Source organism: Podarcis bocagei (genome assembly GCF_964188305.1).
Source record: "Podarcis bocagei genome assembly, chromosome: 4".
NCBI lineage: Eukaryota > Metazoa > Chordata > Lepidosauria > Squamata > Lacertidae > Podarcis > Podarcis bocagei.
The window spans coordinates 41,678,802-41,701,140 of NC_138128.1; the positions used below are offsets into that span (position 1 = coordinate 41,678,802).

The 22,339-nt window shown below is 43.7% G+C and overlaps 1 protein-coding gene across 1 annotated transcript; it reads right to left on the bottom strand.

The window, feature by feature from the left end:
• Positions 1–2,045: 2,045 nt before the first annotated feature.
• On the bottom strand, positions 2,046–19,489 carry LOC308585635 (nuclear body protein SP140-like protein). The gene is made up of 11 exons (XM_081191404.1): positions 19,200–19,489; positions 18,652–18,793; positions 17,403–17,568; positions 16,655–16,750; positions 15,663–15,805; positions 13,398–13,448; positions 10,732–10,850; positions 9,333–9,438; positions 7,000–7,071; positions 6,729–6,872; positions 2,046–3,343 (listed from the first exon to the last, which is right to left on the bottom strand). Exons 2-11 carry the CDS (start codon positions 18,790–18,792, stop codon positions 3,263–3,265), a joined length of 1,119 nt encoding a protein of 372 aa, XP_081047530.1. The 5' UTR covers position 18,793; positions 19,200–19,489; the 3' UTR covers positions 2,046–3,262.
• Positions 19,490–22,339: the final 2,850 nt, after the last annotated feature.

Sequence of the window (22,339 nt, forward strand, 5' to 3'; positions counted from 1 at the left end):
GTCAGGGCATCTAAAAAGTGGTAACATTGGTGGTAGCTATTTTTCAATGCATGTTAAGTGTGGTGATGTCATATGCTATGCATTTTGTGTTTTTATGCTGTAAGCTGCCCTGCAATTGTTGAATGAAGAGTGACATAAATTTAATAAATGATGATGATGATGATGATGATGATATGACCATGTTTATTCTGCTTGCATTTACTTGTCTTCAAAAACCAACTTCACCTTCCCTCATGCAACACCAACCAAAGTTTTTGACATCATACACTTTTGTCCCTGGATTGTGTACCACCACATTCATAATTACACCACCACTGCAGCCCACTCCCCAGCCTTGTGTTTGAAGAGTGTTAGGTGAGATTCTAGCCCTGGATTGGAAAGTAGAGTTCTCAGTGAACAAAGTACAGCTCTCTATCCCCTGTCACCTGTCCCTTGTATTTTCCTTATATGGTGGTGTAATTAATAATTGCAACACTTTGGAGACCATTCTGAGATCTGGATCACAACATATTGCTCCATATTTATGTGATTCAGTTTGCACATAGCTTTGTCTACCAAATTCAGGTCTGGCACAAATCAAATCAATTCATAATTTGGTATTCAGAATGATCAGTTGCACAGCGCTAGCGTTTATCCTACAATTAATTTCTGAGGGGAGGGTGCTTTCAAGAGTTCAGCAGTGGGTACAGATTTAAGGCACCTTAATTGGAAGCAATTAATTTCCATTCCATGAAAGTACTTTGGAATTCATAGCTTGTGAATTTGCTAGTTCACTTATTTAAAATGTCTATGTTATTATCATTGTTACTTCAATTGTTACTTCAAATTGTAGAAACTCCTAGGGGCATTATATACAGGAAATGAAAGGGAAAAAATAGTAATTATCAATTGGTGCAAGAGACACAAAATAAATGTATCACCCATATCATCTTTGACCTTTGCATATTTCTGAGGCACCAATCAATAGGTGTCCTTGCATACTGATATTAGATGCATATAAAATAAAGTTTGTCCAGATAGCATAAATTTATTTATTTCAAGAATTTACATATGCTTAACTACAATAGTCTCTAAGTGGTTTACAAAGATGCAGTACAAAAAAATAAAAATAAATTGAAATTATAATTGAAACTTCAGTTAAATTGCCCACTGTTTCAAGTGGTGTTAATTATCACTAAGAATCAGGCAGGGGTACTATAAAACAAAACAAAAAACCTTTATTTAAGCAAGCTTTAACTCCTAAGTCTCTGACCCTCCTGCTCTCTCTATACTTTCTGTGCTGAATCGCTTTCTGGTAGCTGTTCCCTTAACTTCTGCCTTCCCTCTATCACTAAGTCTCTCTCTCTGCCTGCTGTCCTAACTCTCTTACTTAGTTTCATGTACATTGATACACCCACTGGATTTTTTTTTTAATAGAAATGCAGTATGCTCTGGAAGTTCAAGAGAGGGGAGGTTGTCTGACCTCAGCTGAAAGGGAGTTCCATAAAATTGGACCCAGAATACAAAATGCACATGTGCTAGCGAATCCAAGCCATGCATCTGCGCCATGCCATTAACAGTGACTCCTGAAGACCACACTGATCAGGCAGAGATATAAGGGATTAGGTGGTCCTTGAGGTATCCTGAACCCAAATTGTTAAGGGCCTTGTAAATTTTAGGTTTCACCCCACTTATGTGGAGGTTATGTTCTGGGCCCTCGTGCAGTTAGGGTTGCCATATTTCAAGGAGTAAAAATCTGGACACCCCTAAAGCTGTTGAGTTTTTTTTAAGGAAAACCCCAAATTGTTGAGCCGAAAGTTGTTGAGTCTATTTCCCCCCTGCTCTCATGCTCTCTCTCTTTCTCTTGAAGAAATGATTGCCAGGTGTGGAATACACTTCCACCTACAGACAGGCCTCAGCTGTCTGATTGTGTGACCTTCGGGTGTGGAGCACACTTCCATCCGCAGACAAAGCCACAGCTGTCTGAACATTATGCCCTCTATCTAACCTTTGCTCTTTTAGTGGTCTGCTGTGCCCTGTCTGTGACCTTTGTCTCCTTCGGAAAATGATGTGGTGGAAACAAGTGCCAAAATAACTTTGTACCACCCCTCGATCTCAGGATTGGAAGATGTGTAAAGGTCACAGTCCAAAATGTATCTGACTGGTTTTGCATATTGTGCTAATAAAAGGAGCCTCCACAGAGCTAGCCGGCAGCTTGTCTTGAAGCATGCTTGTCAGCGTGCTTCTGCACAGCTCACCTGCATCCAACCTCCTGTCGTCCTTTGTTATTCCTACATCTCTCTCTCTTCAACTAGAGTTGGGACTGGCTGGAGACTGGAGGATAGGTTGGAGGCTGGAGGCAGCTGCTGTTAGGTAGCCTAAACAAAGCTCCACATCTTAACACTCTTTGGGACTTCCTCCGCCTTCACTTATGTCCTCTTCAGGGTTTGAGAGAGTCTCCTGGTGAGCCACGAGGACTCTCCAGCTCTCTCCCATCCTTTCCTGGCACGATTCCATTTATATTATATCCCAGCACCACACATATACAAGGTCACGTGTGAGTGGCACACACATAAGTGAGGGGGATGCCTGCATTATAAGAATATTGATCCTGGCCTGCTAGCATATGGACAGCCACTGCAGACTTTTGAGCACTGCAGTTATTGGGGGAGATAATCTATTTCCCTCAACAATCTAGCACTAGCTGCAATGTTTTGCAACAGCTGGAACCTCTGGACCTGCTTTTCTCACCTTGTCCACAGCTGGTGGTTGTGGGGAGAGGGTGAGATTAAGCCAGTGCATTTTTTCTGGGGGGACACAGGGGTATCCATACCCCTAAACATTTTGTGAATCTAAGTTTGGCCTCATTCAGGGGCAGTGTTTCAATAAGAGTAGGAAAATGAGAGTACCCCTAAACATTTTTAAAGGGAAAAAAGCGCTGGATTAAGCTAAGGAAATGGAAGAAACCATTGCTATGGCCATGTTATAAATCTGACACTTTAGGCAAATAATTTGAATACATAGAATACATTTTTCCTGTACTTCCTGCAAACCCACCTAAAATCCCCATGGCAGTTCAATTTCTAAATCCTAAAGAATGCAGGTAGCATTATGTATCCTCCTGAGTAATAAAAATTAAGTTATACATATATAAAGCACCATTTTTAAAATTTGGCATGAAGTATTACTTATACAGAAATCCAATTTTTACATAATGCATGGAAAGTTGGTTAGCTGAGAAACTGGCTCACATGTCTGAAAACCGATGAATTTAAGAAATTTGTTACGGAATAGAAAACACTTCCCGAAATCTGTTTTCAAATTCAGCTTGCAGTTCTCTTCCATATTCCACCATGTCACTGCCCTAGGAAAAAAATTTAAAATGTTCACTTTGATATGTGTGGAGCTTGTTGCTTTATTTGTTTAAATTTTACCATTTTGCTTCAAAACACTTAAAACAAGGGAAGCTATGTATTTAAATATTTCTGTTGCCCTGCTCTACTAGACAATTCAGGTTCTTGTTGGCAACTTATGCACCAGTGCAATGAAATAGTAGATTCTCAGTTATTTATACAGATGACTCTCAGTTTACACCAGGGTTACATTCTGAGGATAGAGCGTAAAGCCAAAATCGTGTATAGTCAAAACACATTGTGTTCAATGGCAGGTGGGATTCATAGGCGCCGACTCCATGAGCTTTCCCGGGCCCCCCCAATATTTTTTATAAGTCCGCGTCCCTGGTGGGATTACCAAAGCAGTGGCGTAACGTGGGGGGTGCCAGGGGTGCCGGCGGCACCGGGCGCAACATCTGGGGGGGGGCGCGAGTCCAGAGGGAAGGGACAAGTTCCTTCCTCTGCTGGGCTCCCCACCGCCGCTGCCAGCCTTGCGCCCTAGCGCGTGCACGCCCCCCGCCGCCGCTGCGGCTGCGCTCCACTCCCTGCTCGCAGGAGGAGCAGCCGCTGCAGCAGCGCCGACGCTGTGTGTGTAAGCAGAAGCAGGGATGGTTTGTGCTGCTGGAGTGGCTTCTCCTGCTTTTGCAAAGCAGCGCAGGCGGAAAAAGGAGAGTGAGAGGCTGGGCAGCGGGCGAGGCAGCAGGAAGTGTGTGTGAGCGAGGCGCCGCCGTTGCGAAGCATGTTGTTTACATGCCAAGGGGGTGCCTTGTGGAAACAGGGTGGCGAGGGAGCGCGCAGGAGAGGCAGCAGCAGCGCAAGGCTGACATAGGCTGAGTCAGCAAAGTTGGGGGCTTGGAGCAGGGATGGGGTTGGGGGGTGAGAAAGAGGCAGGCGGAAAAGGAGCGGGGGGGGCAGCACAAGTGTGTGAGTGTGAGAGAGGAAGTGTGTGCTTGAAGCAGGGCAGGTGTGAGCGTGTGCGTGTGTGTGTGTGTGTGTGTGTGAGAGAGAGAGAGAGAGAGAGAGAGAGAGAGAGAGAGAAAAATGAGATGGGACACTACAAATATGTGTTTCTGTATGTTGTGAAATGAAAGCATAATCAATGCACATGCATGCTCTCGCTCTCTCTCACACACAGACACACATAGAGCATGTGTGTTGAAACTGGCAAAGAGAATGTGAAAAGAGGGAGAGAGGAATTTTGTGTGTGAGAGACAGCAAGTGCATGGGTGCGAGTGCGAGTGCTTAAAAAAAATAAATGTTAAAAGATAGTTGCATGCCTGACGCCAGACGTGTACAGGGATATAAATCGCCGGGTTCTGGGAAGGATCGCTCTGTGAGGGGGTCGCTCTGTGTCCCCAGGATGCTTTGGGGGAGGAAGCCATGTTCTTTACATGTATGGTACACAGAGCCTCAGTCGCTAAACCTAACCTACTTCAAGGGCAGGCTGTGTGCGTGGGAGAACCATGCATGCCAACTTGAAGTGCTTGGGAGGATAAATAACTAACTAGAGGGGAGCAAGGGAGAAACACCATATAGTGATTAAAAAACAACAACACATGGAGATTGTGAATACATGTAGACACTGATTTCTTTCCAAACATCCAGTGGCGTAGCGCCACCGACACCTGGCCGGGCACGGGCAGCCTCCACACCCCGCCGCCATCCCCTCGGCCCAGCCACAGGCGGCGGCTGCTTCTGCCGACTGGGAGGGAGGAGAGCTCCGAGGGGCCTCGCCGCGCCCTGCGCTCCCCAAAATCCTCCGAGAGGAAGCCGGCGGGCGGGCGAGGGTCTCCCAGCGGAAGGGGGCGCCGCTGGCTCCGGCTCTCAGCGCAAGTCTCAGCCGCGGGGGGGGGGGGGCGAGGACGGAGCACAGCTGGAAGCCCCCGGACCGGCCGGGAGTAGGAGAGGCGCTCGCCAAGCCCGGATCTGGAGCTCCACCTACAGCCCAAGGAGAGGAGGGGGCGGGGAGGGGGCTTTGGCTGCTTCGGCCCGCGGGGGCTCCGCAAATAATAAATTTAATAAATTCCTGCTGAGCCTTTGGGGGGGGGGTCCTTGGCTCCTTCGCTCGCCCCCAGCCCCAGTGGCGTAGCGTGGGGGGGTGCAGGGGGACCCGGGCGCAACATCTGGGGGGCGCACGCTCGCACTCGAGTGCTAAAATCCACGGGTTAGGGGGCGCAAATTACTTGCCTTGCCCCGGGTGCTGACAACCCACGCTACGCCACTGTACCAAAGTATCTCCTCCCAGATGCCCACCTCCTATTAATTTCTTTGTATTATTTGTTATCAAGTACATAAAGCTTAATGCACACAAGTTACGAGTTACCTTTACTGTAATAACCACAGACATCCACCAAGCTTTTAAAGACAAAAGGGGTTCCAGGTGGCAGTGGTGGAGGAATGGGAGTGCGGTGGGGGCAGGCCGCCCCGGGTGTCACCACTGGGGGGTGACAAAATGCCGGGCGGCACTCACTGTGGGGCCTGCAGCATGCCCAAGCCACTCATCTCTCCTGGGAGTGACGCAGTGGCTTGAGCGCCCGCAGGCCCTGCCCAAACAGTCCGCCCGCTGCCTCCCTCTCAGCTGTAGGGCGGCTGAGTGAGAGGAGGCAGGCAGACTCCTCAGAGGCTCTGAGGAGTGTCCTGCTCCAGCTTGCGCCACCCTGGGCGCCCGATAGGCTTGCTCCGCCACTGCCAGGTGGGATTATTGGGAAATGCATGAGAATAATAATAATAATAATTAATTTATACCCCGCCCATCTGCCTGAGTTTCCCCAGCCACTCTGAATGGCTCCCAATCGAGTGTTAAAAACAATGCAGTGTTAAATATTAGAAACTTCCCTAAACAGGGCTGCCTTCAGATGTCTTTTAAAGAGAAGATAGCCGCTTATTTCCTTCACATCTGAAGGGAGGGTGTTCCACAGGGCGGGTGCCACTACCGAGAAGGCCCTCTTTCTGGTTCCCTGTAACCTCACTTCTCACAATGAGGGAACCGCCAGAAGGCCCTTGGCGCTGGATCTCAGTGTCCAGGCTAAACGATGGGAGTGGAAACGCTCTTTCAGGTATACAGGACTGAGGCCGTTTAGGGCTTTAAAGGTCAGCACCAACACTTTGAATTGTGCTTGGAAACTTACTGGATTCCTGACTATGAGACACTGTGATCATTGTGAGAGAGGTTGTGAGTATGTGTGAGGGAGGAAGAAATGGAAAATGGACTAAATCACCTTTCGCTTTTCCCCACCCTGATTATTTTGTTTTTTATTTCAATTAGAATGGAAATATAACTTTACTTCCTCTACTCACTCCTGCATCTTTAAAATGTACTGGAAAGGAACTGTAGGGGAAAGAGAGACTGGAGCTCACCTTATAAAACTTCTGGAAATTTTTGAACATCAGGCGCATATCTCTTACGAAATCTCCCACTGTGTTGTACTTTTCTTTATGCAACTTCTCTGCTATGCGCTTGAGCCGCATGGGTCTCTTTATGACGGAATTACAATTTTGTATCTGTTAAATCAGCACATCAGGAAAGAATATTTGTAGAATTTCCTGCAATTTCAACTCAAGCACTTGTAACATTTTAAAGAACCATTTCTGCATCAATGTCCCAAATATTGTAGTCAACAAGACTTACTGTAGCTAGATTGTCAACAAAAAGAAAACTTTTAGGCTGACACCAGATCCTCAAAAGCAGGAACTCGCATTTCTATAAAACAAAAGGAACAGATTTTTAAGGGGACTCAGATAAAATAAGGATCCCATGCCAATAAATATGCATGTGTTATATTTACTTGGAAACAACTCCCAGAAATTTCAATGAAATTTGTATTCAAAGAAGTGTCCTTAATATATATCACAACCAATATAATGTTTCCTTGGTAATGAGACTTTAGTTATCAATTAAGAAATTGTAATTAATCATCAGGCTTTACTTGCTTAGTTCAGGCTTTACTTGCTTAGTGATTAAATGTGCATATGTACAAAACAAAATTTAACATAAAATTTGAATTTTATTTTATTCTGATGCATGTTTTTCTTTAGAACTTTGGTAAAAGCAATACAGTGGTACCTCGGGTTACATACGCTTCAGGTTACATACGCTTCAGGTTACAGACTCCGCTAACCCAGAAATATTACCTCAGGTTAAGAACATTGCTTCAGGATGAGAACAGAAATTGTGCTCTGGCGGCGCAGCAGCAGAGGGAGGCCCCATTAGCTAAAGTGGTGCTTCAGGTTAAGAACAGTTTCAGGTTAAGAACAGACCTCTGGAACGAATTAAGTACTTAATCCGAGGTACCACTGTAATATCAACACTGAAAGAGCACATGACCAACTATTTCAGGATGGTGCTAAAACCAAGATTTCCAAGACCCTCTTTTCTAGCAAGCCCATCATATTTGTTTTTTAATAGAGCAGTAACAATAACTTTGATAAGCAAAGCTAGCGATGTTGGTCCGTATTGCTGCTATTTAGTAATCTTAAATAAATATTATGTACTTTTCTGTGTTGATTTGGAGCCTTGCCTTGGTCAAAACCCAGTGCCTCAGATCTCTTTAGTCACATCTGGCTTTTGTGTAAGCCAGTGGTTTTCAGTCAATGTGCTGGGCAACACTGGCCTCTGTCCCTCTTCCCTTCCCTCCCTTCCTCTGATGCCCTCTTGTGTCTCTGCCTCCCAAAGGCTTGTGCAGCTGTTTGTTGCAGCAGCCCTGGCTGCAAGCTCCTCAGGCAAATGGTGCCTTTGGGGCTGCCTGCGGGGGGGGGGGCTTCCCAGGCCCCTGTGGGGCAGTGTGAGGAGGCACCTCTCTTTGAGGCGGGGGGCAGCTCAGAGATCAGGAGTGGCAGCAGTGGCTGCCCGGAGGACTCCCAAGGAGAAGGGAGAGGAGACTGAGAGACCCCTCCAGAAGGGAGGGTGTTTGAAAAAGGATGAGATGCTGCTGGCTCTGCAGGCAAGGGGTGACATAACTGGGCTCCTGAGCCCCACAGGGGTGCCACAGAAAGAGTATAGTTGGTCAAGGGAGCCATGGACCCAAAAAGGTTGAAAACCTCTGGTGTAAGTGTTTCATTTTGCTGGGGGCTTCAGGCAGTAGAAAGTGGTGATTTAGCTGTCACTTTTTGGAATCTCAGTGAGCCACAGGCATCCTCTGTAAGAAGGGGGTGGTAGCACCATTGAAATACTTTATTGTCACTTGTACAACTTGTATACAGTGAGATTATACAAGCACCCCCCACTCAGCTCTCTTAGTCTTAATTCCCCTCGTTTACTGATGCACACCCACCAAACCTGAAAGTCAGTTGCCTTGTTGTTATCTTTTCATTCAGCAGCCTAACAGCCCACGGATAGAAGCTGTTCTTTACCCTGTTGTTGCTACCAATCATGCTTCTATATCTTCTGCCTGAGGGCAGGAGATCAAGAAAGTGCTGGCCAGGGTGTAAATCATCCCTGAGAATTTTCCTCACTCTCCTGAGGCAACATTCTTCCACTATTTCATCCAGCGGATTCACAGGACAGCCCATAATATCTTATGCTGTATTCACCACCCTCTGTAGGCACTTCCTATCAGTTGATGTCAAACCAGCGTACCACAGCATGATGCAGTATGAAAGGACACTTTCTATTGTTGGCAGGTAGAAGGAGATCATCAAATGTTGATTGACATCATCCTTCCGCAATACTCTGAGGAGATGGAGTCTCTGTTGGGTTTACCTGTTGGGGGACTTGGATTGACTCTGAACCCATAAACCCTGACAGACGGTCTTTTAGATGTTTGGTTCCTAAGCCACTTAGGGCTTTTATGCTAGTGTTAACACCTTGAGTTATATATATTTGATAGCAGTTTCCTCTAAGGCTTAATGAATGGGAAACAAGGTTTTGATCATCCCAGATTTTTAAGCAATTAATGTCACAGCCCGATTTTTGCTATGTTTCCCGTCATTTAACTGAAATAGAAAAAGGTTGATGTAGCTCACCACAATTGTCTTGCCACGCATCTTGCATTTCAGAACCAGGTGCTCTTCACGGTGACGTTCGCTTGCTGGTTTGGGGCATTGGCAAAAGGTGCATTTCCACCTATTTCTGGAAAGCAGAACAAAGTGTGATAATACCAATGAATGCAATTTGCATTTAATACTGCCACACTGGTAGCTGTTGATTATAATGTTTTATGATTAATTCTGCAAGTTTGCCATACAACCAGGTCATTCTTAAATAGACAATGCTTTCAGACAAAAAGACATAGGATAACAGATCCTTGGCTGAATAAGCATCAGAACCAATAAGAAGAAAAGGCCTTAGTCACAGGACCAGTCCAATACATCTTGGCACCTGAGGGGTGAGTGAATATCTACATTGGGAACTAGGAGGGAATCAAATCAACCGTACCTGATGCTTGAAATAGAATACCTGATAGGAATCAAAGGAAATCAATCTTACCTGTTGGTTGAAGCCGAAATCAAACGCTGTCATGGGGCAGGGGGAAAGGGGCTCACTCTGACTCATGACAGGTGGGTGCAGACCCCAGCAGACCCCAAAGGGCAGACCCTGCCATTTCCTCCCTAGGTTTGGGAGGAGAATAGCAGCATCTCCTATTCACTGACTGCCGTGGAGGTGGTACAGGGTAGGCTGCGAAGGGGACATAATAACCAGCCTTCATTCCTTTAAAGCCAGATCAGCTGCCCCTGTGGATCCTGCTGTAGGCCAAATTGAATAAAATATGGGGGGGGGGAGGAGGCAAGCCCCGGTCCGCCTAATCAAACACATGATTCAGTGCACCCACACCATCTGAATGGCAATGCCCATCAACGTTTGGGGTGCCCAGCTCCCTCATCTTTTATTGGGGGGGCACAAAGGCAGCTTGGCCCCTTGGGAGTTGCCTCACCTTGCCTCATGGGAGGGCCAGCCCTGGTTAGTCATAATAATCATTCTTATTAAGCACCAATGGGAACTAGGTGTTCTATAAAAGAAAGTAATGCTACGCAGTTGGCTATAACATATTACTGAAAACTACTGTTATAGTTTTGTTTATCTTAGCTAATATTCATTAACCTGTTACAAGATGTTTTAATCTGTGTGGCTTTCCGTATACAGACTTGCACCTTAACTCCACATGAGAATAATATGAAAACTGGAGTGAAATGCAAACCACACTACTGCCAACATTAATTCAGATGTCCACAGTTGAGATGCCTAGAGCTTAACAAGTTATTGTTGGGCTTCAAATAGATGCAGTTTTAGCCTGAGTCATGGGCTACAATTCATGTTGTGTGACTTTGCACTACTTAGCAAATGAAGCAGATGCTTTAGTTGTAAGATATTGATGTTGTTATTTCATAGATCAGCTTAATACAGAAATTGAGGTGGAGAAACTACCTTTTCTCAGCAGATATTTTCGGAATATGGCAATCTTCATGAAAGCATGTGGGGCATGAACTGCAGCATATCAGTGAATCTTCTTTCTTACACACAATACATACATCATCATGTTCAGACTAAAGAGGAAAAAACAGTGACTGTAAAAAATAAATTTATCAGAATGCGTGGGGGGGGTGAGTTTTAATATGTGGTGTTCCTTGTACACCACCTTGTGAGGGCAAAAGCCCCAAATTGTGGTTTAAAAGGATATTCAGCTGGCAGACACATCATCATTATCAAAATAAACAATTGTGTGGAAAATAGGATTTTTAAAAAAATAAAATGTTATTTTTGATGCAACAAATAACCTTTGGTAGTTTTCTTTAAATATATTCAGTTTGATATATATACTCAGCATCTTCCTATTTTCTTGGTTTAGTACTTATGTGACAATCTGAAGAGCAGGAAGCTAACACAAGTAACATTTATTGGACCCTAAAAGGTAAGCAGAGAGAGTGTTCATATAAGGTTCCCTTGTAAAATTACTCACTGTTGACTCACTGTTGATTAGACTACCACTGGTAACACTAATAAATGGCCATGACTGACTTTTCAGGTTCTGCCCCTGTTTTATTTATTTATTTTATTTTAGTCATATGTTTATATTTTATTCATATGTGAAGCTGAGCTTATTTTATCAGGACATTCTTCATTTTCTTGATCAAACCTTCCCCCAACATTTTTGGCAGGAAGCCAACACAGGTAACATTTACTGGGCCCTATAATAAGCAGTGGACACGGGTGGCGCTGTGGGTTAAACCACGGAGCCTAGGACTTGCCGATCAGAAGGTCGGCAGTTCAAATCCCTGTGACGGGGGGAGCTCCTGTTGCTCGGTCCCAGCTTCTGCCAACCTAGCAGTTCAAAAGTGCAAGTCAAAGTGCAAGTAGATAAGTAGGTACTGCTCCAGCGAGGAGGTAAACGGCGTTTCCATGTGCTGCTCTGGTTCGCCAGAAGTGGCTTAGTCATGCTGGCCACATGACCCGGAAGCTGTCTGCGGACAAACGCCAGCTTCCTCGGCCAATAAAGCGAGATGAGCGCACAACCCCAGAGTTGGTCATGACTGGACCTAATGGTCAGGGGTCCCTTTATCTTTATAATAAGCAGAGAGGGTATTTAGATAAGGTGCCCTTGTAGAATTACTCACTGGCCATGACTGACTTTTCAGCTTCTGAATAAAGATAATTCCTCTTTCACCTGTTTTTGTTTTATTCCTTTTATAAGTTGCATATGTGAAACTGAGCTTATTTTATCAGGGAATTCTGCATTTTCTTGATCCAACTTTCCCCCAACCTTATTTGGACTGCTACCATAGAGTTGACCTTGATGGCTCCCATATCTCCTAGGGGAGAGCGAACTCAGGTAGTGAGTGCCAAAACATGGACACTGGGAAACAAGAGGAAGTCATCACCATGTTTAGGAAAACCTGGGATTTGCAGCAGTGCAAACAATATTTAGGGAACAACCCTAAAGGATCAAAACCTCCCCAAATCAGCTCAGTCAGGACTAAACATGAACATCAATTACAGAATGCTGAGTGTCATTTGGAAATATATAGAAAAGCCCCATATACCATATAGGTGGGGCAGCCCCATTTACTTCCAATGTCTGCAAAATACAGGCTTCTTTCTCTGCTTCTTTCACTAGATGCCCATTCTGAGCACAGGACTGGCAACATTGCTTGCACTCAGCAATGTAGCAACTCCCACCAGGGCTTGGGGCAGACCAGAGTTGTTCAGCGTTTTTTAGGGCAGCCGCCAATTTCAGGGAAGGGAAGTGGCTCCACTCAAAACACCTAGGAATTACCTTGTCACCCACAGGCTCCCCTGCCACCCAGAATCCCAAGACATCGTGCTGCCCTACAGACCCATGTGCCACCCTACAGATACCCCCCGCCGCCACTACCTGGCACAGACCACCATCGCCCATGCCTCTGGCTACCTACACTAGTAGCTAAGCTTGGTTGCCAAGCACACAACTACCAGCTGGTTTTTGAGCACTTGGGAACTCAATTCAAGGATGAGACACCCCGCCTGCCAATCATGTTGTGACATAATGGCGCCATGTGGATTGTCTCATCTACCTGCCAAAGTTGGCCCACATGGAGAGGCCAGATAAAAATGGCCAGAAAGGTACCCCATTACTTAGCTTAAAGCATAGCTTACTACCTTGGCAGTGTGAGCAGTTGTAGTGGGAATTTCAAAGAAACTGTGAGCAGGATCCCTGCCTTTGACTAAGATTGCACTCTTGTGTCTTGTTTCAATACTGTAAGAGTTTTGTAAAAAAAATCATTGGCTAAGGGATTGAGCCATCGTTGTCATCATTGGCACTAGATTTTGTCCTTCATGTGTGCCACCATCATTTTGTGGGGCAAGCAAGCTGGACAAAGAGCCTTCCACCACAATGCCTATTGAATTGCAAATCTCACTCACACATGAAGCTTCCTCTCTCTCGTTTTTGTTTTTCTTTGTTATATATTATGTTTTGTATTGCCTTATTTAGATGTAAACTGTGGTACAACCATTTTGGGTGAGGGGAAGATAGGAAATATCTAAATACATAAGTGAATAAATAAACTGTGCATATGCTAGTTCAAATCTAGTAAAACTGTTAAGGAAATGTTTACCATCGTTGTTGTCCTGTTGGAATTTTGTGGTGGCTTAGGTAGCTGTCCGCTCTGAAATAAACATCACAACTATTAGGTTTACTGTGAGGCACAATCAGAATTACAAAACATCACCTGAATTTAGGAAGTGAACTCATAAGAAATTAGACGCCTTCTTACAGATATATGTTTAAAATAGAGTAGGAGAATATTTCATTCCGCTGGGACATTCTGATGCTAACCTTAAAGTTGCCATGCATGAACAATGATATGTAAAAGTTGGTTCCGATGTGAAACTACTGAATTACGTTCATTTGAGCCTGAAGAAAAACAGTGGTTTCTTAGCCCACTGCAGATATTAATTGACTCAGTACAGTGGTACCTCGGGTTAAGTACTTAATTCGTTCCGGAGGTCCGTACTTAACCCGAAACTGTTCTTAATCTGAAGCACCACTTCAGCTAATGGGGCCTCCTGCTGCCACCGTGCCACCGCTGCACGATTTCTGTTCCCATCCTGAAGCAAAGTTCTTAACCCGAGGTACTATTTCTGGGTTAGCGGAGTCTGTAACCTGAAGCATATGTAACCTGAAGCGTATGTAACCCAAGGTACCACTCTATTACTGGGGGCCACTAGGGGGCGCATCGGAAGATGACTGACAATAACATCTCTCCAACCCACACGAGGTAATTTGGAGGCTATGATGGGAGTAATTAGCCTCCCTACCCCCCCCAGTATGGTGGGGGGGACTGCCTTGCCTGCTGTGCCCTATACCACCCCTGAATTTGTGGGGATGGGGGCACTAGGCACAAAGCCCTCCTGTGGGATTCCGGTGCTCCTGGACGCCGTCCCTGATTCGCGCCACTAGCTGCAAGAACTTCAAAAGAAACAATTTGGATGAAGGAATGCACATATTTCAAGGAAGGAGGGGGAGTAAAGACTGCTAACAGAAGAGATCTCTGATAAAACAAGACAAGATTAAATCATGAGAAGATACGCCAAGACACGGTATGGCAAATGACTGATGGGGGAGGGGGGGAACTTTCCTTTCTTTCCTTATGTGATTAAATAAGAATCCCCTCCCCTCACGAGTCAGAAATGTCATTTTAAGGACTTAAGCTGTGGATTTAAGGCTGTGTGGAGATAAACTTTCGAACCAAAACATGTTTTAAGAAGAGCATGGAATGTATAAGAGCTTTGGAATGATGCAGTTAAAAATGCCGTCGCTATATTGGGAAGTTCTGTTGGAGGACTTGAGTCTGGGAGGAGAAATAAAGAAATAGAGCTGTTTTTATATTGTGGGTGAAACTCCTCAGAGGGACTTAAGAGCGACAGTTTTGCGAGATTAATTATGGAAAGAGCGATGTTATCTATGAAGGTGATGATATATGGAAACCATCTCGATTTGAGGATTGGAAGAACGGAAAAATTCACACAGGATTATTATTGGTGTTTATCGGCTTAAGGAGACTATCAGAAGAGATCATAAAGAAAAAGAGAAAATATATGAACAAGATGTGATGTGGAAACAGCAAGATAAGGCTGAATAGAATTATGAACTCTGTTTGGACTGATTTGGATTGATTTGGACATTAACGCAGTAGCAAGAAGATGATCAGAATCCCCCTTCGGATCTTGAAATATGGGTCCCCCCAACAAAAATTTAAAATTCGGCTTAGTAATTCGGAATTTATGTGATGTGATTTAATTTGATTTGATTGGCCGGTTAATAAAAAATTATTATTATTTTTTTAAAAGGTACCACTCTATTACTAAGGGCTCATCCACACTTATTTGTCCCACCGCTTTCCCCAGGGAAAACCTGCTGCTTGGGGTTGAATTGGAACAAATGGCAATTCATTTTCCTCTGACCTCACTGTCATTCGAAGTATTCCTGTCAGGTACAAGGAAGCTACCTTGCACGCCTCCCGTCAGCAAGGGTGGGGTTGGGATAACAGATAGTCAGGGAAAGTACAATTTGTGGTATTTGATGAAGCACCCAAGCTCCATCTGTTCCTCTTGCTTTATTCTCCTCCCTCTTTATTGCGTGAGGATGTTATGAAGGTAACTCCAGTTATATAGAATTTGAAGCTATCATTATGAATCTATCTATTTATCTCCCACCTTTTCCCCTAGGGGACTCAAGGCAGCTTAAAAATAAATACTCATTTTAAGAATAAAATATGTGGATTTTTATCTGTAAAGCCTTAATCTTCTGAAATTCCTTTGGAGTTGCAAGTAAGAAAATGAGGCATTAAAATTATGGGTATTACAAGTGAACTACATACCTTTATTAATGTGTCTAATGAAGTCTTCCCACATTGGATACTTCTCCTCCACGATTTCCATTGTTTACGTCCTCCTTCAATCTCAAATTGTGATGGTGTGAACCACTCTCCATTGGAACCCTCAATACTTTTTCTTGAAACTCCTTTGACAAAGAGAACAGGCTCATTAATGTTATGCACCTATACCAGGCATAGGCAACCTCAGCCTGCCAGATATTTTAGTACTACCACTCCCATGATCCCTAGTAAACAGGACTGGTGGTCAGGGATGATGGGAAATGTAGTCCCAAAACATCTGGCACACCGAGGTTGCCTATGCCTGACCTATCCCATTCAGCAGACTTCACTGAAGAGAGAAAGAAGCAGAGATGGTGGTGTGGAAGGTGAAAATAAACTTCAAGCTGATCACGGCTAATGCCAATCTTCAGGGCCCCTCAGAATGAACCAGCCCATCACCTCAGCTAGACTCCCTGCCACCTGCTTTCCTCCCTGTCCCTCTTGTACACGGTCACAATAAATTGTTTCTATATTTTTTGAAAAAATGGGAGCAATCGCCAATTACTTTTCATTCAGATTTATGGGTTGTGATAACTGCCATGTATAAATGTAGATTAATGCATTAATGATAAAGAAAATCAACATGGCACTGTTCTGTTACAAAAACAAAACATTTAAGCTAAATAAAATTATTTAATCATGCATTAATAAATAGGGAAAGATTTCAAAAGCACTGATTGCACCATTGTGGTACTGATGGAATTATTTTAGGCTTGCCCAGGTTCACAGGATACAGTGGAATATAATTAAAGAGCTTTATAGGATATTAGTATTAGAAGTATTCCCAGAAAATAAAAAATACTCACAGACCACCCACATCGATGCATCCTCCTCCCAACACCACACATATATGCAAAAACCATTTTTTAAATTTGCTGTTGGTATCACATTCCTTAAACAGATGTAATTATACATTTACTCTTCCAAATGATTACCTGTTGCAAATATATCCGTATGTAAAATGCCTTTTGCTGTTCCACAGGTTACGGGCAGTGTTGTGCCCTGGAAATCCAGATTTTGCTCTTGTGTCCCTTTTCCAAGTTGAAATAAAGAAACAGATGTCAAAGGTTACAGTTCCCATATTTTGGGCTGCCAACAAATGACAGCAGTCTGAAGACAACCTGCTCGCTGTCATCTCTGGAAGCTTTCTAATCATGATGTGTCTTACGGCAACTCAAAAGAGGACCTATTAGTCGTGCTGCATGCAGAAAATGTGCATCTCATGGGGGCCCAGAGAAGGGCCTTCTCTACTGTGGCCCCCACATTACAGGGGAATGCAGCTGCTCTGCCGGCTGGTGAAAACTTACCTATTTGAATAGGCACTCCTGGGCAATGATCCTTAGGACCAGCTTTACTGAACTTTGAATATGCTGGTTTATGTTTTATCGTTATTCTGGCGAACTGGTTTTATTTTGTAAACCACATTGTTATATTTCAAAATAAACACCAGCCTATCAATAATTTTCAATACATAAATTAATGCACAAGTATGTCATTTGTGGTGGCAGGCAGAGGACTGAAACAAAGTACAGTAAATGCTTGGCTGGGAAAAGACTTGAACAGGGCTTTGTGGCTCAAACACGGACTATACCATTCCTCAAATCCAAATGAATTTGTTTCTTTTTGGCTATATATCTTTAAGGCTCAACTGGTAGGTTTAGTCCCCAAGAGAAGACGATTTACCATTTCCTAGGCTTTCATATAGTGGCTGTAAGTCTTGATATGCTGCCAGGTTACTGCTGCAGAAGATCTCCTCTATTGCTGACAGATTGCCCTGAATGTTCTCAAGGACATTGTATATCACTCTTTGAATATCATTTGGATTTGCAGTTACCCAATCTAGCAAATTCTAGAAAGAAACAATACAGGGTTTTTAAATCTCTGTCTTCAAAACATCTTTTAGACTGAAAATACAGAGTAACTTTCCCATTTCCCACCAGATCTAACAGCAGATTGTTTGGATAATCATCCCAGCACAATCAAAGGAAGCAGAAATTGGCAATGTAATTTTATCCTCCTTTGCCAAGTTCAAATGCCTTGCGCAGCTTACATGTCTCTGAACACTAACATCCTATTCTATGCCTTTTACCAATGGCAGAGAAAGACTCAAGGCCACTTTTCCAGAAACAAGCCACAATCTGGATGGAATTGTAGAATCAGTACCAAGGGCCTTCTGGCAGTTTCCTCGCTGCAAGAAGTGAGTTTACAGGGAACCAGGCAGAGGGCCTTCTCGGTAGTGGCGCCTACCCTGTGGAACGCTCTCCCATCAGATGTGAAGGAAATAAACAACTATCCAACTTTTAGAAGACATCTGAAGGCAGCCCTGTGTAGGGAAGTGGCTGGGTATAAATAATAAATTATTATTATTATTATTATTATTATTATTATTATTATTATTATTATTATAGAATGGTGCAATTGGAAAGGACCCTGAGAATGATTGAGTCCAAGCCTCTGCAATGGATGAATATGCAGCTGTCCTGTGCGGGAATCAAACCTGCAGTCTTGGTGTTATCAGCACCATGTTCTAACCAACTTAGCTATCCAGGCTGCTGCTATTTCATTTCATTTCACTTTTAATTTGTATACCATCTTTCTATATTGCTATGCACAAGACAGTTTACAATATGAAGAAGCAACAAAATATACAAGGACACACATAACAATCCAGTGCAAAACAAAGAAGTCATAATAAAAATGTGACTTAAAATAAATATATTATATCAAATAAAGGAAAATGTGATAATCAATTAGAATAAAACACAGCACTCTCAAAGTATCAACAAATAATAATTAAACAGAAATTCACTCTCAACAATAGAAAGAAATCATTACTAAATTATAATCAATTAAAAAACAGCAAATTTACAATGAATTAACAATGTAGGAATTTAACCAGAAAATAATTGCATCAGTTAGATACAATAGTCACCTTAAAATTTTCTTCAGAGATTATATTCTTGTCTCGTAGGCCATAGAGAAAAGGAAACAAATCTCTAATTGCAAGAGAAATCTCCATTTTATGGGCTCTGAACCACTCCAAAATTTCAGCTGAAGTACCTGGAGCAGACATACTACAAACAACACAAAACTATGTTTTAAAGACCTTGGAAATCATGTGGTTTTTAAACAAGCAAAATTAAGCATTATCTAGCGTTTATCTAGAATGATTCCGTTTCCAAAAATGAGAAACTCTATCATGGAATCCTTAGCTTTAGATCAGGCTGTGGAAATAATTGTGTTGCGATTTCCTCTTTCCACTTCGACGCAGCTTTAGGTGTTCCTTGCGACTAACACCAGCCCGGGTTAATTTACCCTGGTCTTCTTCTGCATTTAATCTGAATACCCACCTGTTGCAGAAGGGGGGTCCCTCCGGAGTCTGTCGCTCTTTTGCGAGAGGGAGTCTAGCGCAGACGGGAAGCGCGGTTCCCCCGGAGCGCCTTTTCCTTGCGGAGGAGACCGACCTGTCCCTTGACTTACCTTTCTGCTTTGACTGAGCGGAGATGGGGCTGTGAGGAAGGGGCTGAAGAAAGCAGGAGGAGGACTCCCCCGTCCAGAAGAGCGAAAGAAAAGGAAAGGAAACTCAACGTCTTCCAGTCGAGGGCTGGCGCTGCCTGCTCTGAGCTGCGCTCGGGGAGAAGTGAGGAACTCTGCCCGTTTCATGGAAAGGAAATCATCACGGACACAGAAATCAGAAAAGGAAACCGAAACTGGAGGAACGCTTGATGATAAACCACGAGTTTCCCCCCTGCCCCTTGATATTGCATAAGATATTGTCAGTCTTTGACTTGAGAGGCCCCTCTCGTCCTCCATCACAGATCATGACCCCAGCCTGCAGGTAAGGACTTGTGTGGGATACAGTCCAGGGATTTCTGACTAGTTCCTTCAGTGCCTCGTGATCCTTATGATGTGAACTTAAAGCTATGGTTGAGCAGAGCCATTAATACACACACACACACACACACACACACATATATATATATATATATATATATATATACATACATATACATACATACATATACATACATACACACCCACACTACCCTATACCCGAAAAGATCAGCATAAAAACCACAGTATATATAACCAAAACAAAAACAACAACCCAATAACACCCCTCCACAAGAAAGAGCCACGTTTTAAAAGGGTATAAGATGTCAATCAGGCAAAGGCCTGGTTAAAAAGGAACGTTTTTGCCTGGCGCCTAAAGGTGCATAATGAAGGCACCAGGTGAACTTCCCTGGGGAGAGCATTCCACAGACGGGGAGACACTGCATGAGTTTGAGAAAAGTCTGGCAGGGATGGGGGAACCCTTTTCAGTCCATGAACTGCGTTCCCTGCTAGACAAACCTTTCAGGGGATGGATGCGTTGGTTGGAGAGGCCAGAAGGAAAAGTTGGTGGAGCAATGTATACACGAATTTACTTGCACATCCATCTAAACAGAGAGAGCAACATCTGGGTATCAGCTGATTAGACATTGATGATTTTATTTTAAGTCACTTCTTACACCCAAAACACACTAAAGTTGTATGGCTGAATAGCTGTAATATTGAAGCACGTATTTGGAAGTGATGCTATTTTTTACTGCAAAGTTACCAGCATCTTGCTTATGCATTCTCTTGCACAACAGCATCCTACCGTTGCAAAATATTTCAACAGCAAAACAAGTATGTTTCTAGTTTAGCACTACATTGAATGCATCCCATTACAGCATTTCCCTTTTTTTGCCCCAATCCTTGCAGTTCAGCACATTTTAAAGATGGTAGGGATCCTCTTGCCTTTTAAAGCTTCTTTCAAAACCTGGTAGAAGTTTTGATTTCAGCTTCAGACCTGGTGCCTAAAGGTGCGTAATGAAGGCACCAGGTGAACTTCCTTGGGGAGAGCATTCCACAGACGGGGATACACTGCATGAGTTTGAGAAAGGAATGGCATCAATTTGAGAAAAGCGTGGCAGGGATGGGGGAACTCTTTTCAGTCATTGAGCTGCGTTCCCTGCTAGACAAACCTTTCAGGGGATGGATGCGTTGGTTGGAGAGGCCAGAAAGAAAAGTTGGTGGAGCAGAATATACGTGAATTTACTTGCACACTCCTCTCTATCATCCGACCAGGGAAGAAGCATTATCAGAGTTCGAGGACACATTGCAGCTAGGCAGAAACACTCAAGGAGTGTGCAGTGGAGGGCTGTGTTATATGCAGTGCTATTTATTTAGACAAAGAGGTGCCAGAACTCACAATGAATGCCTTTCTTCTTCCCTTATAATGGCAGTGGTGCCCACCTGAGAATTCCAGCGACTTCTGGCTGAAAACAGCCCTGGTTATATGTTTAATGCACATATAATGCTATGTTTGTTGTGGGTTGTTGTTGTTTTGTATGGGGACAGAACTGGTGTTTTTCCACTGGGTGTGGTGGTGACTGCATCTGGAGCTATAAGCCTCCTGATTTAACAAGAGGTCTGAAATCTGAGCACCTGCCTATGTAAATGTGTTAATAGGGCTGCTTACATCACAGAGAGAGACACAGGTGCTGTGAGATGCCAGCATGCAGAGAACAGAGAGAGGTGCATTTTGAATTTAGCAATAAAAACTATGTTTAAATTCTCTCTGGGATGAGGATTAGAGGGAGAATGTTTTAAAGAACTGAACCACTGCTAGTTCAGTGTTTAAGACAGATGCTTTTCTGCAGTATAGCTTTTAAAAGTATTTTTCCCCTACACAAGAGTCTAGATTTCGGACTTCCATTCTACAACTCTAAAAGGGTGTGGAGGCAGTGTCATCTAGGGAGAAGGGATGTGGCTGGGGAAAGTCCAGATTGAAAGATATAGAGGGCCACAACCAATCCCCTGGCCTCAAGTTCCCCATCCATTGTCCAAATTGAGGGGAAATACCTCCTTGGGGCAAAGTGTGAATGAGATCCAGGCAAAACTGAGATTAACTGGAGAATGGGAGCACCTTTCAGTGATGCAGAATTTAGGGTAAATTGTAGCATAATCCTTTCTCACATCCCAGAGAGTGAGCCAATGTAGCCTGTTTATTCTGCTTGCGTTTACTTGTCTTCAAATGTCAACTTCACCTCTCCACATGCAACACTGACAAAAGTTTTTAAGACAACACATTTTTGTCCCTGGACTGTGTATAGTCATGCACTCACAAGTCTTGTGGATACACAAGACAAAATACCAATAATGTTCTTCTTTGCTCCTCCAGGAACATAATTTGTTGTTTATAAAGTGCCTAATAATGCTAGCACTCATCACATATGTGCTTGGTACATAGGTTCCCCCCCCCCAGTAGATGGGAGCCACTATTTCATGTCTTGTTGGTCAAACATTTTTTCCCTTTTTAATACAGTGGTACCTCAAGGTTAAGAACTTAATTTGTTCCAGAGGTCCATTCTTAACCTGAAGACCACTTTAGCTAATGGGGCCTCCTGCTGCTGCTGTGCCGCCAGAGCACGATTTCTGTTCTTATCCTGAAGCAAAGTTCTTAACCTGAGGTGGAGTCTGTAACCTGAAGCATATGTAACCTGAAGCGTATGTAACCTGAAGCGTATGTAACCCGAGGTACCACTGTAGTTGTATCCTCTTTTTGATTCCAGCTGCTTTTACCTATGGAGAAG

Excerpts from the sequence above, each read along its gene's own strand:
- LOC308585635 (XM_081191404.1), bottom strand. The coding sequence starts at position 18,792 with ATGTCTGCTCCAGGTACTTCAGCTGAAATTTTGGAGTGGTTCAGAGCC. Across the intron at positions 6,873-6,999 it reads TTGTTGACAATCTAGCTACA|ATACAAAATTGTAATTCCGT; the intron begins GTAAGTCTTGTT and ends CTGATTTAACAG. Across the intron at positions 3,344-6,728 it reads ATTTCCAGAAGTTTTATAAG|GGCAGTGACATGGTGGAATA; the intron begins GTGAGCTCCAGT and ends TTTTTTTCCTAG.